General features: G+C 26.6%; 1 protein-coding gene across 1 annotated transcript; it reads left to right on the top strand.

Annotated features, from left to right (window-relative positions):
* Positions 1–6,222: 6,222 nt before the first annotated feature.
* On the top strand, positions 6,223–11,726 carry LOC120092546 (uncharacterized). The gene is made up of 2 exons (XM_039050667.2): positions 6,223–6,715; positions 11,147–11,726. The coding sequence occupies exons 1-2, from the start codon at positions 6,319–6,321 to the stop codon at positions 11,242–11,244; spliced, it is 495 nt and encodes a 164-aa protein (XP_038906595.1). The 5' UTR covers positions 6,223–6,318; the 3' UTR covers positions 11,245–11,726.
* The last annotated feature ends 324 nt before the right edge of the window (positions 11,727–12,050 follow it).

Raw genomic sequence — 12,050 nt, 5'->3', positions numbered from 1 at the left:
AAACCAGTTACCATATGCATTTATAGATGCAAAGAAAGCAAGTAAATCACATATACTAGCTGCAAATGTTCATCGAAAATTGATATCTCAATACAATAAGTTGTCAATAATGAATCTGGAACACTCAGAAGCGTGATAGACCAATGGGTTCCAAAGATAAAAATCCTCAAAAAAGAAAAATAATTAATAATAAAAAAGATTTGGTTGATGATGTAAATACCTATGAAGAAATCATTAACATGACTAGTGAGAAAGGTGAAATACCTAAAGATAATAATGGGATTTCAATAAACTATGTCATGATAAGAAAAAGATGAACCAAACTCATGTAGTTATTGATAATATTTTGCATATAATATTGCTCTTGATATTATATATGAAAGTGAGGATTCTGAACCAAAATCTATTGAAGAATATTGATATAGAAAAGATTGGTTGCAACATAAAGAAACAATCGAGGCAAAATTAAACTCACTTTCAAAACTTCAGGTATTTGGACTAGTAGTCTGAACACAAGAAGGTGTCCAACATGTGGGATACAAATGGGTATTTGTGAAGAAAAGAAGAAAATAATGAGGTCACAAAATATAAGCAAGACTAGTTGCATAAGGTTTTTCACAAAAACTTGTATTAATTATGAAGAGACTTATCCTCTGGTGGTGGGTGTAATTTCAAACTTCAGATTTTTTGACCATGTGTCATGCCCCCATTTTTCAAAGTGTTGTCCATGTGTCTGAACATTACACATTATTAATGTTCATATAATCTACCTCCTACTTGTCAAATTGCTTATAGTGTCATTTGGTGGGTCAATTGGAAAATTTAGAGAGAACTTTATGTTTGGTTAAATTATTTTATTTTTTTTTATTTATATTATGTTTAATTTATTTTATTATTATTTTATATTGTATTTATTTTAATATTATATTTTATTGGTATTCGTGTTCTTGTTGTGCTCTCCAATTTTACAACAAAAATATAGTTGTTGGACATTTACTTTTAGACCAATAATATAATGTTTTTAACCTCTCAAGTTATCCTCACCATGCTTGCAAAGAAACATATATATCAATAATTTTTAAAATTTACTATATCAAAGTGTAGATGTAACAACTAATTTTGGAGTACATTTTATTTTATTTTTTAAAATTTAACCCTTCAAATTTAAATACGGTTAAAATTAAATTATTTACTCATTTTTCATGACATAACTATATAGAAAAATGTATTTTCTAAAAATATATATAGTAAAATGATATCGATGAAAATATCGAGGTGTTATTTTATTGAAATGTTAATAGAAATATCAATAAAATTTTGATGTGATAGATATTTTTAGAAAAAAAAATGAAAATAAAAAAGCTAAAAAAATAAAATTCATAAATCTTTCATGATTTTTAAATAAGTTAACATGGTTATTATTCACCTTATATTTATATTGGTGACATTTTGTTACTTATTTTTTAAGTTATGTGAGATTTTCACGATATAATAGGAATATTGATTCATTCCTCATGATGATTTGAGTTCATGGAAACAAGTCAAAATCGATGAAAATATCGACATCTCGATAAAAATTTAATATTATGTTGGTAATCGATCTTCCATAAATTATATATTTAAATCCTATAATTTTCTTGTTTAAATCGTAATAATCTTTTTTTAAAAATACATAAATTAAATTGGTAAAAAAAAATACAAGTTTGAAAAAATATTATAACGATCCTAATTGTTGGATAGAAATATATTTTAATATTAATTTTCCAAATTGAAAGTATAAGATGAGATTAGAATGGAATTCAACAAGCTCAACATCTGATCCATAATTGCAACCAAATTGACTGACTCAAGTCAACTAGTCAAAGTCAACTCTCCAGCGGGTAAACTACGGTCAAATCCTACTTGACATCACCTCCAATTACAATCTACAATGTACCCTAATTGTTTATAAATCATAATACTATAACCATATATAAATCAGATAATGCCAAGCTTGATTATAAATCATAATACTACAAATAGGTTTATAATGGAAAACTTGAAAATAACCACTCCATTATTCTTCTACGAGATTTCTATTAGAGGAATAGCCTTGTTTTTCCACCCTTGTTCTTTCCTATCCAAGATCTGAACTGGGATTTTTCTTGCACACAATTATTTTCGATTTAACCAGCTCTATTATCGATCATCATTCATCATCCTATTCAATGAAAAAAAAAAAAAAGAAAAATCAGCCTCAATTCGTTACTATTTAATTTTTCCATTTGAAAATTTTTCAAATTAAGATTTTAAATACTATTATTGCCTATAAACTTCTTTATTTTTTTTAAATTAATTTTTTAGGAACGTTTTCAAAATTTAAGTGAAGTTTTAAAAAATATATAAAATAATAGACCCCTTAGTTATTTGGGTTTTTTTTTTTTAAATTTGTTTTCTTACTTCTTTACCATAGTTACATCTTCCTAATTAAATTCTAAATTCTTAACCAATTTTTTAAAATCAATAACAAATTTTTTTAAACCAACTTTTAGTTTCCAAATATTACCATAGTTTTAAAAACATTCCTAAAACATATAAAACAAAAAAAAAATCAATAAATAGAAATAATGTTTATAAGTTTAATTTTTAAAAATAAAAAATTAAGTGATTAATTATCGAATGGGACTTTAAAATACTCGTTTTTAATTATGGAATTTCACTAAGAATTCACATTTTTTTCATAAAGAAAAATGTAAGTTATTGTAAAGAAATTGTAAGAAAACAATCAATTTCTCAAAAATCACGGAAACTTTAAGACTCTTTGATAAGCATTTGATTCTAGATTCTTAATTTTGTAAATTAAAATTATAAATACTATTTCTACTCATAAGTTTCTATATAAAGCTAAAAATAAAATAAAAAAAGTTATCAAAACAAAGGCTTGGTAAATTGTATTAATTTTATGTTAATAAAAAAACACATGGGAATATGTTTAAAAAATCTAAAGAATATTACAATTGCAATATGTATTTAAATTTAAGGTAAATATCTCAGAATCAAAACTTTTATTCAATTTTACTAAAATTGAATGTTCAGAACTTCAAATTGGTTTTTATTTTAATAAATCACTAGCTTGTAATAACTTTTAAATTTTTATTTTAATTGAAAAATCAACAAACAATTAAAATTAAAAAAAAAAAATTGTCTTTTATTCATCTTTTTTTTAATTATCTTAAAAGTTAAAAACCACAAGGATATTCTACTTGATCGGTCAATGGTTAATAATGCTGATTGACTTCAGAACAGTAAGCAACCAATTCACATTATGAAACCTTAGAAAATTAATTTCTCGTGCAAATAAAAATAAAAATAACATAGTATACATAATTGACCTGAATCACTTTAATATAATAATTATAATAATAATAATAATGGCAACCACCACCATCTTATCGTTTTTTCAGTGAAAAATAATATTATTTGTCATCTTTTGATAAATATATAATACACCTTTGTAGATGGTTAATTTACATTAATATAGAGCAACTAATATAGCCATTAAAATTTAACTTAAATTTTGAAAAAAAAATATTTACGTATTAGGATTATATCTAGTCAATAATATTAATTATATAATATTATGATATTTTTATTAAAAAACCATGGTCAAATTTAAGATATGTTTGGGAGTAGTTCTAAAAGAGTTAAAAACATTTCTCTAATTTTTAAAAATATTATTTTAATAACTCAAACCTAATTTTGACGATATAAAAATTGTACTTAAATGTGTAAAATTAAATATTAAATTAATTTTAAATAATTAAAAATATGTTAGAAAACTCCAAATATTCACTTAACCCAAAATTTGCATCCCCAGGAAATATAAAATTGGGAGAGTGAATATTTATGAACTGTTGTATAACTTTCGAGGGCAACTTTGAGGCTTTAAATTTTGATTTATCTTTTATTGAAAACTAATTTTGTGAATTTTTTTATATATTAGGCGTTAGATGGTCATATACTAAAGTTAAGGGATTAAAATATTATAAAATTAAAAAAATAGAGACTAAATTATAATAAATTGAAATTCAAAGACTGAATCGTTACTATAACATCCGAGTTCATGAAAGGTACATGAATGAATCGAAATCTCTGCATTTGTGTCTTTGATTATAAATACCTAGCTTTAACACCCAGAGTCTCGTTTGATAATCATTTGTTTTTTTTTTTTTTGTTATCTACTACCTAGTAATTTTTGTGTATTTTTTTTAATCTTACTTCATGTTTTCAAAAACCAAATCAAGTTTTGAAAACTACAAAAAGTAGTTTATAGATAAGGTAATTGTTTCAAATGACAAAACTGCTCGATGTATTTTTAATATAGCAAAATGTCACTTAGATAGCAATAGATTATTATCATCTATCACTATCTATCAATGATAGACACTGATAGATCTCGTTTATCAATGTTTATCACTGATTGATAGTGATATTTTACTATATTTGTAAATAAGTTGACTCGTTTTGCTATACTTGAAAACTGCTCTTATAAAAATTTGTTTTTGCTTTTGCAATTTGACTAAAGAATTCAAGTGTATGGTTAGATGAAAAAGAATTTGTAAGAAAAAAACAATAATTTTCACAAACCAAAAAATCAAATGGTTAACAAAGAGAACGTTAATTTTAGTTTTTGGTTTATGAACATTCAACTTATATTCACTAGTTTCACTATCGATTTTTTTTTATTTTATTGCCTGCCTTTTAGGAATGTTTTTAAACTTTAATCCCAAATTCGAAAAATAGTAAGTTTTAAAAACTTGTTTTGGTTGTTTTGTTTTATTTTAAAATTTGGTTAACAATTCAAATGTGTACTTAGTAAAGATAAGATAAAGAAATTGTGAGAAGACAAGTTTTTTTTTTTTTTAAGAAACAAATAATTATCAAACAGGACCCAAACATCCATAAAACAAACAGTAGTTTTTTATATCTGGTCAAAGCTCATCTCAAATATTGTAAAAGGTCGAAAATAAAAAGAGTAATAACCAAAAACCACCATGATAATAAATTTAGGTTAAATTACAAATTTAATTCTTAAAATTAATCATTAAATTTTTATTAGACAAATTTTAGAATTACACTTAATAGATGGATTTATTTTATAAAATTTTGAATTTTCTCTAGTCATATTAGTCACAACTTGAAAGTTGAATCTTCAATAACTTAATAATTTTTAAAGTTTAAAAACAATCATAAGTTTAAATCTCATTTCATTCCATAAAATTGTGAAGTTTATACCATTTTAATTTCAACCCATAAGCTTGTCTTATTTTGGATTCCACATATTATTATATTTTCCTATCTAATTAATGTATATGTGTGGTTGAAAATCCTATAACATTTAAGACTACATTGTTAGGTTAGGTTGTTAAAAATAAAATAAGGCCACATCTACCGATCCTAATAATAATCAATGTAATCGTAATGAGATTTTATTGGTACATCAATTGTAATATACCATAATTACAAACTTAATTGGATTGATTTTAATCACGTTTACTTAGAATTATGAATCTGTCACATTTATTATTACTATTATCATTTAAAGTCAAACGGTAATGGTGATAGTAAATATGACAAATTCATAATTTCCATGTTATAGCAGTAACAATAATAGTAACTGTAACTGTAATAGTAACATTATCGATGTAATTTTCAAATGCAATTAGATTGAACACCCTTCGTTTATCCATCAATTTATGTTCTTTTTTTATTACAGATTTGAAAGTCGGCCATAGATGTCAATATGGGTACGAAACATAAATAAACAATACCAAACATAATCAAATGGAACCTACTTTTTCAAATTATCATTGGTTTATTACTTCTATAAGCATGGCCTAAATGTAATATTAACCAAGAGAAAGAAAAAAAAGTTGTTTTCAAATATAGCAGAATGAACCAAAATATTTATAAATATAGCAAAATTTCAAAATCTATCAACGATAGATACTGATAAACACTAATAAACTTTTATCGGTGTCTATCAATATCTATCATTGATAGATTCTTAAATTTTATTTTATTTATAAATATTTTAAACACTTTCGTCATTTGAAATAATTTTTCGAAAGAAAAGGATCAAAGGTGAAAAAGGGTAAAAGTGTAGAGATAAAAAGGAAATTTAAGGTGAGGTAAAAATATCTTTTTATTTACGGACTTATGGAGTGACCGAATCGCGGGGATAAATTGAGTGGAGCATAAAAACCTCTACAACAGAACAGCTCCCAATTTGCTTCCCACAAACCAACCATTTGTTCCCCTCTTCCTCCTCCGTCCGCCATGGCCAGACTGTTCCCAAGCATTTCAAATCCTTCTCATCATCATCATCATCATCTTCTTCCATTTTCCTCAACAAATTTCTCATTTCTCATCTCTTCAATCGCAGTCCTCTCGATCTTCGCTCTCGTGGTTTTCCTCTGCACTTCTTCCAGAAAATCGAACAAGTCGCAGCAGCGGAGGAATTTCGTGTCGAAGATGAACAGTAACATCAGTTCTAGAGCGATTTCAATGGCGAAGATGATTTCGTGGAGAAAAGTGGAGGCGGCCGATGAAGAAGACGAAGAAGAAAGAAGAGGTAGTTGTAATTTGAGTGGTGACGATGAAGAAGAAGATGAAGAAGAGGTTTGGAGGAAAACGATTATTAGAGGTGAACGATGTCGTCCGTTGGAATTTTCTGGTAAAATTGATTATGATTCTGATGGAAATTTGTTGTGTGATTCAAAGAGGGAATTCAAATAATTAATCTGTTGGTTATGAGAATTTTTGGTGATTTAATTCTTCTTTTTCTCCGACTGCGCTCTTTCTTCGTGGATTTTCGTTTGTTTCCATTGATGAAACTTCGTTCACTCTCAACTCTCTAGTTTCATTTACTTTAATCATTTTTCATTCCATTGGACTGGTTTTTTAAGCCGGACGCTTTTAAGCTTCGATTTGTTTTTTTTTTTTTATTATTTTTGTTTTTTAAAATTAGATCTATTTCGTCCAATATTTTATCCTGATTTGCATTTTTAACTCTAATATTGAATATTTAGCCAAATTTTAAAAATATATTAACCCTCAAAATTTGATTTGATTTTTTAAAAATAAATCATAGATTTGAAGATAGAAATAATGTTTATAGATTCAATTTAAAAAAAAAACAAAAAATAAAAGGATTACGAAACTAAACCTTACTTTATAATTTAATTTCTCACGACTACCCAATAATAACTCTGGGATGGAGGTCCAAGATGTTGAAAGATCATTAGATATTTTTAAAAAGATTATAAAATGTTCTTTTTAAAAACACAAATATTTAATTTATAAAAATAAACTTTTTTACCCGGGTTAAAATATTTCTTATTTATATTATAACCCCATTAAGAATTTTTTGTTACTTTTTTTTTTTATGTTGATTCACCCTCATAAATGGAAATTTTATATATTAATGTACTTTCAAACTACTTTCGAATACTCGTAGGAGGGTTGGATTTAAACATTTTTCTAGACCATTGTAAGTTTCTTCAATTAAAACAACCTTTATAAGCCTATTTTGATAATTTATTTACATTTTTGTTTTTAAAAAAGAAAAATTTTCAAAAATAAAAAAATAAAGAAAATTATTTACACAAAATAACAAAAATTTAATATTCTTTTATAGAAGCCGATAAAAGTCTATCAGTGTTCGAAGTCTATCACTAATAGTAGAATATCTATTAATGATAAACAGGATAGAAGTCTATCAATATTTTTCTTTTGCTATTTTTATAAATAGTTTGATATTTTTTCTATATGGGAAAATGTCTCTTTAATAAAGTAAAATTTTAATATTTGTAAAAATTTTATTTAATTATTTTTGGATATTAATCAATATCAACAACTTAATTTAAATTTATATTATCACTTTTTTTTCTTGTTTGAAGTGTTAAAAAATTGGTTTTAAGAGTTGCTTGATAACAAATAATTAAAAAAAAAATATGACAAAATTAACATAAGTACATGTATAGAAAATTGTATATAATAAATTTGCGTTAGGTTATTTTAAATGGACTAGTGAACAAGTCCAACTTATATTGTTTTCATGTTTTCAAACACAATTCAATCTATACGATCTGAGTTAAAGTTGATTGAGCATTTAAGAATTATCTTGAGTCTATAAAATAATTGAATAATAAATAAATATATCTTGATGGATTTGCAAATTAATTTCTGTTTGGAGAGAGATTGAGAGAAAAGTTTTCTAACAAAACTTTTTAATGTGGTTTATTTAACTTCCCACCATTACTTTTTTTTAGGGAAAAATCAATTTATCTCCTTTGACTTGGTATAAATTTTAAAAAAGACAATAATTATTTTTACTTGATTCAATTTTTTTTTCAAAAAAAAAAAATCTCATGCAAACTTCTTAGCCTTTTTTTTTTTAAAAAAAAAATATATATATATATAACTTCTGGCCTTCTTAAATATATAGGCTATTTGTATATGTTCATAATATACATTACAGATGATTTATTCTCTTTCTATTTGAATTTTATCTATCCTAACTCAAACTAATATGTATTAATATAATTGTAAAAGAAGTGGCAAAAATTAGTCCACGGGATTTTATGAATGATAATAATTATTTTCATTGAAATTTACTTTGTACATTTTCCAAATGACTTTTAATGGAGTCATAATGATGGTTACTTAATTGTTCCTATTTTTTAAATTTAGACTTTATAGGGGTAATTTCATATATGTAATTTTTTTCCCAAGGCGTGGCTGACATAATTTTAATGGTTTATTTATTATTATTATTATTTGGGACAAAGTTTAGTGTGTAGCTATACTATGTGGGGATGGAGAATGTAAGTCTGAACGTTCATATGATCATCCAATAAAACTCTAATATTGTATAAATCAATAAAACTCATGATGTTCGAATTAGATGATTTTCACAATAACATGAATATAATTTTCACAATAGCTTGAGTTGTTAAAGTGTCATACCTAGAGCTATGTATGATATTGATCTTATAAGAAATTGTGTTTCTCTCTCTTGGCCTTTCTTTACAACTTGATTAGATCTTCTTGATGCAAAGAAATACAGAGAGATGACTAATCTATAGGATTTTATCTTTATATAGACGTATACCTCCCATTAGGGTATTTAATTAGAGAAATTACCTTTTACTTAATAAATCCAATAAAATGAAAAGCTTATAAAAGATTAAAGAGCAGATAATGTACTATTATATTATCTAATTTAAATTAAATCTAACAGATACTTCAAGCTTATGACCTTGAGGTCGATAGTAAAGTTCATACTACTTGAACTATCCTCATTTTGGCGTAAAGTTTAATATGCTATATAAAAAATGAAGGGATAGATTTTATAGCTCGTATCATACCATTGTCAAGGCATAGTTGGAAAATATGATAAATTTTAGGACTCCTTGCATCTATGGAAAAATGAGACAAAAATATTGCAAGCATGCAAAACTTAAAATTAATCAAAAATATAGAAAAATTTACCTTTAGCCCATAAAAAATGTCCAAAAAGGCCATTGAAAGCACAAAAAAAAAAAAAAAAAAAAAAAAAAGGTTGGAGGTATGAAATTCCTGTTGGGGTTGATGTCCTAAATCTCGTAAGGTCCTATAGTTTGTAAACCTTGTATGAACAAACATTTTTGTGATTATTAAGATTTGATATTTTATTCACTTTGTCTATAAAATATATGATATTTTAATTGCATTAACCACAAACCAATAAACTAACATCCAAGTTTATCGTTGTAACTTAAACATGTTTGTAGAGACATACAGATGGATCATGTTTAAGTGATAACCTAAATGGTCTGTAGTATATGGATAAAGCTGGGTACCTTATCCTGGTGATACTACGAGTATGGCCGCTTTGTAGATGTTACAAATGTTGTAAATTGCTACAAATGATTTGATCTGATCATTCATATATTAGTTATACGAGCGGGGATATTCTATATAAAGGAGTTTGTATCAGATTGGACCACAAAATTTTTAGCCTCATTATATAATGTCGTTCATAATAGAGATTTTCATTTCACTAGGATGACCATAGGTAACATGACCTTAATCCTGAGTGAGTTGTGAACTTCTGCCTATGAGGGTGGTCCTTTGATTTGTATGGGTATTCTACCGGGTTGCCAACTCAACAAACCTACCATTTTTGGGATTTTTCTGATTTAGGAGCTGGGAACTCAGCTACACAAGATTTAATTCACTCCTTCCCGAAGTAGGGGTAAGTAGATAAATTTCTCCCTTAAGGGCTGATTCCTAGTTTTGAAAAATGTGGTGTCATACCCTCTCCTGGCCTGAGAGGGGTTTAGTCATAGTGGGACTATGATCTATTGTTCATTAGAGGAATTAGTGATACTTAAGAAGTTGACGTAACTACGGGGGCAAAATGGTAATTTTGCCCAGCTATACTTACGAGCAATTTATGAAAGGTCATCGTATTGTTAATTGGTTATATTCGATGGACACAGAAATAATCTGTAGCGAGAAGAGTGCAGTTGTCAGTCTTTAGTGGAGTGCCCGATAGTTAACGAATGGTGGATAATGTGATTAAAGAGTTTAATTATTTATTTATGTACCGTTGGAGCTTCAAGCTAAAGGTTCATAAGGTCTCCTCGGTAGCTCAAAAAAATTTAGTTGAGAATCAGTTTTTAGGTTAATTTGATATGTTCAAATTAATAGGAGGGAATTTAATTATATATGATATAATTAAATAGATTCAATTATATATGATATAATTGACATAATGTATATGATACATTATATCTTAATTGGAGGAACAAATATTTGAATGTGATTCAAATATATTTTCTATGAATAAGATTTATAGTTATTAAATTTAATATAAATATGATTTATATTAAATGCCATAAAATAGAGAAAAAGAACTATAGTTTATATTGTTTATGATGCAATATTAAAGCTATAGGTTATAAATATAATATGATAAGTTGGTTATCATATTTATCTATAATTGTTAATTATTTGATAATTAATTCCCTTTTCTTTCTAACCACCTTAATAGGAAGTTAATCAGTTTTTTGTGGCAAATTGGGATAAATTAAATATGATTTTATTTTTTTTTTTCCAGATTCAGTGTTACACAATATGAGGCTAGACTACACGATTTGGTTGAGAGCCTATGCAATAGACTCTTTTCTCTACACGATTGAAGAAAACTCTATGTGATAGCTCGTTCTTCATTAATTCGTCTTCCTCTTCCAAACCTCAAACTCCCTCCTAATCAAAATACCCAGAGCCCACAACTCCTGGGTTCTCACCCCGAGAATACCAAGGTAACCAAGTGGTAGTATCCTCTCTTTTGGTTCGAGACTTACTGTTGTTCGTGGAGAGTTCGTGCTTGTTCAAAGTGTTCGTGCAGTTCGAGAGATTAACGCGAAGAAGAGTTCTTCAAAGGTATAATCTCTTGGACCTTGTTTATTGTTAGAAAGCATATTGTAATTTAGTTAAAGTGCATAATCTGTCTGTTTTACTGTAAATATTTGTTTCAATCGAAATGGGATTTGGACGACATGCTTCTGTATAGGTTCTCTATAAAATGAGTTCCTTCAATTGGTATCAGAGCTAGGTTGTATTCTATTTTCAAATTTCATTTGTTGTATTGAATCTTTTACAGTTTGGTGGGTCTTAAGTTTCTACATTGCGTTTAATCGTTAAATATATGTGGATGGTTTGTTGATAAATAATTTCGGGATAGTTGTCTTTGTTTTCGCTTTCGTTTAAAATTACAAAAGTTAATTTGTAAAGACGCCCTGTGTTTTTGGACATAAATTCTTGCAATCGAGTCTGTATTCGTTTTGTTTTTTAAGTCGTTCGTGAGGGAACAGACGCAAAGGTTGTAGTTCATTTCGATGGAGAAGACGAAACAGTGATTGCATCGTGTAGCTTGAGCTAAACGATCGTTTAGATTTAGCTATGCATTCGTTTAGAATTTTCTATACGATCATGTAGCATCTGCTAAATGATCGCATTAG

The sequence above is a fragment of the Benincasa hispida genome, chromosome 1, assembly GCF_027475165.1.
Source record: "Benincasa hispida cultivar pf3 chromosome 1, pf3_genome.v1.1, whole genome shotgun sequence".
Lineage (NCBI taxonomy): Eukaryota > Viridiplantae > Streptophyta > Magnoliopsida > Cucurbitales > Cucurbitaceae > Benincasa > Benincasa hispida.
Note: the sequence above shows the minus strand (reverse complement) of the source record. Positions and strands in the feature narration are given on the sequence as shown.